Below are 5,686 nucleotides of genomic sequence, written 5' to 3'. Positions count from 1 at the left end.
TTTTTTTTTTTTTTTACAAAAATATTTTTCAGATATAATTTCATAAGAATATTTTTTTTTTAAAGCCTTTATGAATAATTTTGTGAATAAAAATAATAAATTTCTAACAAAAATTTACTAAATTTTCATTTTATGTTTTTCAAATCACAAATTATTTAAATATTATTTAAATTTAAATTTATTCGATTCAAAATATTATGAAAAACTATTTGTTCATGAATAATGCTTATCAAATGATAATACATTTCTAATAAACTAAATGAAAATCGAGCCTGTCTTATCAAAGTATGATCAAATGCCCGTGCATGCCTAGTCTTCAGGCACACACACACAAAATAAAAACACATATCGAAAATAATACTAATAATCACTATGAATTCTAACGGCGGGACTTACGCTAGATGTTGTATTGGCTTGATTCACATGCTGAGCCGGGACATCGTCGTGAAAATAATCGTCGGTCTGTGTTCCAGGTATACTTTGAGCAAAGTCCAAAAGACGACGGTTCGGGCTGTCCGGTGTAGTCGGCATATCATTAGGTAAATTTGGGAAGCAAGATGAGGCGCTGCGACGATGTCGCGAGAGACTATAATGCTCATAGTTACGATAACAGCCAGGCCCGGTTTGAGCAGGTCCACGTCCGCATGCAGATTCTCCTTCGGTGCTGTTACCATCCACGCCGGACATATTGTGACCTGGAAGCAGGTTCCGCGTCCGTTCTGTCTTTTACAATGCCGTTACGGTATCAACCTTGACGCAAGAATAGGCGACGATTCACTCCAATTTTTGCACTTGTCTTGAATAACATATTTTAATATAGAGAAAGAGAAAAAGAGAAGAGAAAGATACAAAGTGAGAAAGAAAGAAAAAACATGCAGCGACTTTTTTTAAGATAAACAAAATTTTTTGGTTTAAGAAATAGGATTGATTCAATAAATATGAATAATAGGAATTATGTCTCGGTTTGGTCCGGCGTGGTAGGTTGATGAATCGTTAAATGGATAAGGAGCACAGCAAAATAAATAGGCAAAATCATATATACAAATTAACATATTAGCAATTTTTTTTCAGCCTTATGATTTTGAATTTATATACAATATATCTTTTTTCTATAATTGATATATCTCACATAGCAATATAATAAAATATCAATAATTTTTTATTTTAATTAAAATAACTATTGCTGAAAATATTAGTTATATTGCTTATATAATATTGCAGTAATATTTTTAATATATATTTATATGATATGATATCAAATGTTTGATTTTTTTAATTTTATATCTGTAATTATGTACATAAATATATATATGTATACATATATAAAGTTACATCATAAAATTTACTCTTTGAAATAAAATATTTTATTATATAAAATTCTAAAAATAAATAATTATTTTGTTTAATTTTGTGTAATTGTTATTGTATTTAGAATAATTTTGCAATTGATGAATTATGTTTTTAATTTTTTTTAAAATTTTAGAATAGAAGCTATTATGTCATTGAAACATTTATTTGTTATACTATACATGTATTACGTTTATTTATTTCACTATATATGTATAAATCATGAATGTCGTAAATCTCGAAAAATTAAAAAAAGTCTATTATAGATACTTAAACATAATAGTCATGCATTTGTTAAAAGTTGAAATATAGTGACATCGAATAACTTTAAGAATTAACATAACATATTTTATATATATATTTTATGAATAAAATATATTTTACGAAATATCTTAAATAAATTTTACTTTAATCACATAAAAACTATATTTTATTAAAAATTTTATTAGTTTTTATAATATCACTATATTTATTATCTAATCTGTCTAATTGTAAAAATTATGAATATTATATTCTGTATAATATTGTGAACGTATTCTATATATATTTTTTCTATTTTAAGAATATTTTGTACTTAAATGTTATATAATTTCGTACTATTTTATATTATTGGTATTCTATAATAATATTAATCAATATAATTTTGTAAATGTACAATATATTTAATAATAGTAACTCTTTATTAATAATAAATGCACTTATTATTATTAAAGTCGAAATCAATGATCGAATTATAAATTATGGATAAAGTATCGTAAAATAAACTGATATATATATATATATATATATATAACATTAATATGTCTTAAAAATTTTTGTCAACCATCCACGCCGGACATCTAATGATTTGGGGAAAGATTCAGTTCATGTATTTTTTTATATTCTAATAAGTTTATTAATCTTGATATAGATATATCAATAATAAAAAGAAAAAATGATTATAATTAATGTATCAGATATTAATTGATGTTAAATCCGATACGATCATTTTAATATTTCTTTTTTTTTTTCTTTATTATTTTAACAATTATTCATAAGATTTAGATAATCATAAAATCATTAGATGTTTAATTAATTTCTTTTATATTTTTATTGAAACATAGAATTTCTATGTTTCTATTTTCTTAATAAATGGAATAAAATTTATTATAATTCTATATTATAATTAACTTGTAAATAATTAAATATTCTTTTCAATAATAAAAATAAATCAAAATTGTAATCAATAATGTAAATATTTTACTAATTTTTTTTGTAATTATTTAAATATAATATATTTCTTTATTTTGTTCTTTTATAATTTACTCGAAATGTCAAAATTTTATAAAACAAAGTATATTTCAATTTTATTTAGTTTTTAAAACTTATAATAATTTTATTTAATTAATTAATTGATTATAAAATTATTATAATAAAAGATCTATGTACACATCATCTTCAAATGTATAGATATATCAAAAATGTCACTAATGTTTATTATAAACATGATATGCGATCAAAATGATAATTAAATGATATAGTTTTAAATAGAATGAAATTCTCGGATATTAAGTATTAAAATAATTGATTAATTTTTAAATGAAGAAGAAACGGAGTTCTGATTTAGTCCGGCGTGGTAGGCTGCTTTCTTATCTACGTATGTACACCATATATCGAGAAAATAGCAAATAATAAAATAAGCAAAAAAATACTAATAAAAAAACTGTTTACCATCCACGTCGGACATTTCATGAGTTAGAAAGATGCAATTAATTTTTTACCATTTTACATCTTGATTTAAAGTCAGTATTATTTAAAATGTCAAATGTATCAGATAATAGTAGTTCCAAATATAGTGATAAATCATTAGTTTGAAAATTAAATTTCGGTCTGTCCGGCGTGGTAGGTTGATCGTTAGATAATTTGAGGAAGCAAAAAAAAAAAACGAGACTGTAACGATGCCACGAGGGACCGTAATGTTCATAGTTAGGATAACAGCCTGACCTGATCTGGGCAGGACTGCGTCCGTACACGGATTCCCCCTCCTTGCTGTTACCATCCACGCCGGACATATCGTGACCTGAAAACATCTTCGGTATCCATTATGTTTTTCATTACATGCCATCAATTCATCAACCTTGACGCAGGATTAGCGAGGCTTCCATTCGAAAATATACGAAAATTATGCGATAGTGTATATGAACCGAGATATGTGAATATATGAATGGATTACGATTATAAAACTAGATGATTGTAATTTTCTACGAAGCAAAATTGATAGACGAAATGAATATATCGCGACCAATAAATGACGAGTATTTCATATTATTACCTTATATATGTATATATAATTTATGAATACTTACAATACCGCTCAAAAGTATCCGGATACTTATTTATTTTTTTATAAGATTTTTTATATGATGATTCGATTATAAAATTGCAGATAAAAGGATTTACAATAATTAGATAATTTACAATAATTATATATTCTTTATGATCGTTACAAATATTAATAATATTAATATTAATTATAACATTTATATACAATATGACATCATCAAATTTATTTTTAAAAATATATAATAATATAAATTTTTTAAATTACATGTAAACATGTAATATTTAATATTTAATAATAAACTGTTTATAATATCCATAATATATAATAGAATAGAATATTCAAAACTATTTTGCTATTTAAAATGTTTTTTATCTTATTGTACAATTTTCTTTTAGATTACAAAAAAAATAAACTAAAATGGTTCAAAATATATATAATGTAAGGAAGTTTTATTATATATGTTTTTTATACATTATAATTTCTTAAAAACATTTTTTTAAAATAATATTCTATATTGGAGTATATTATAAAAGAACCGATTTAGATTAATGATTTCTTCGATATTACAAATTATTTTTTAAACTAAAAAATAAATCAAAAAATAATTTAAATCAAATAAAGCTAAATTTTCTAAATTGATATTATTTTAAGCAATGATACTCAAGTATATTTTAATATAATAAATTTTTTGTTTAAAAAATATACTATTTAAAATATGTTAAAAAAATATATTATTTCCTAATTTTTTTTAATAAATAATTTAATTTCATAATTTATTAATTTAAAAAAAATGATAACTCATTAATTTCTAATTAATTTATAAATTTTGATGAAATTTATGTAATTATCATCCGGATATATATAAGCGGTAATGTATATATTGTACACATTACATTAATGAAAAAAATCAATGAAAGAATAATTTTATATTACAGTTTATTATAGTATATAGTATATTACATATACCATATATATATTACATATATATATAGTATATTACAATAGCAGTATTTTTCTAAGAATATAGTCTCATATATTACCTTGCTCCTGCGCCAGAACTGATAAATTTATCATTCTTGCGTCAGGGTTGATAAATTGTTAACGTTTTGTTAAATTATTTCTATTTTTTTTTTTTTTTAGAAATCGCATCGGTATATTAGTATTAAATAATAAATTTATGATCGGTAAAAATAATGAATAGATATTGTTAGAGAAATAGAATATCAAAATCAGTATCTGGAATACGATTGCACCTTATTAACTGAATAAATTGAAATGATTATTTTTTATTTTATTATTTTATTTTATATTTATTTTTTATTTTTATATAAATAACTAAATTATTATATTAAACTATTTTTAATTAATTTATTTTTTATTAACTTTTGTAATATAAATTGGGATCATTATATTTATATTTTCGTTAATAAAAAATAAGAAATTTCAGATAAAAAAATGAAATTTGCAAAATCTATATGAACGACGAAAACCTTAAATAGCATAAGAAAAAATGATCCATTAATTAAGATCATTACTTGACAAACAGCAAAACTCGCGTCGCAGCCGAGTTTTCCGAATATAACGCGAAAACTGTAATTATAACTGATGATTATAATATTGATCTTGTGATGAAGAAGCACATATACTCGAAATATAGTACGTTTTAAAAATATACCAACCCCTAATATTTAAATTTTTTGATCTTCCAGTAAAAAAATCATTATGTATAGTTGTCTTTATAATAAAAAAAAAATAAATATATAAAAAATAAAACTATAAGAATACGACTTATATACGACGAATATTATACGACAACGAATATTAAATTTTTACATATAAAATGAATTATTCTATTCTACAATAATATTATTATTTCTATAGAAAAATTAAAGTGAAGTTATATAGTTTCAAGAAAAAAAAAATATAAGATAGTTAAGCGAAATTTTTTTAAATCATGATGTTTTAGAGATTTGAAAAAACTTTTCACTTTTTAAATAAAAATATATAATCAAAATG

The 5,686-nt window shown here is 22.0% G+C and overlaps 1 protein-coding gene across 1 annotated transcript in view; it reads right to left on the bottom strand.

Moving 5' to 3' along the window:
- Nucleotides 1-5,686, bottom strand: part of LOC102672070 (potassium voltage-gated channel protein Shab-like) — a 35,938-nt gene that overhangs the window by 7,702 nt on the left and 22,550 nt on the right. Inside the window, exon 6 of the mRNA XM_031511448.1 lies at nt 397-695. Coding sequence (XP_031367308.1) covers nt 397-695 — 299 coding nt within the window. The remainder of the gene's footprint in view (nt 1-396; nt 696-5,686) is intronic.

The sequence above is a fragment of the Apis dorsata genome, unplaced genomic scaffold (assembly GCF_000469605.1).
Source record: "Apis dorsata unplaced genomic scaffold, Apis dorsata 1.3 scaffold_323, whole genome shotgun sequence".
NCBI classification, from domain to species: Eukaryota; Metazoa; Arthropoda; class Insecta; order Hymenoptera; family Apidae; genus Apis; species Apis dorsata.
This window is presented reverse-complemented; position numbering and strand designations above follow the sequence as displayed.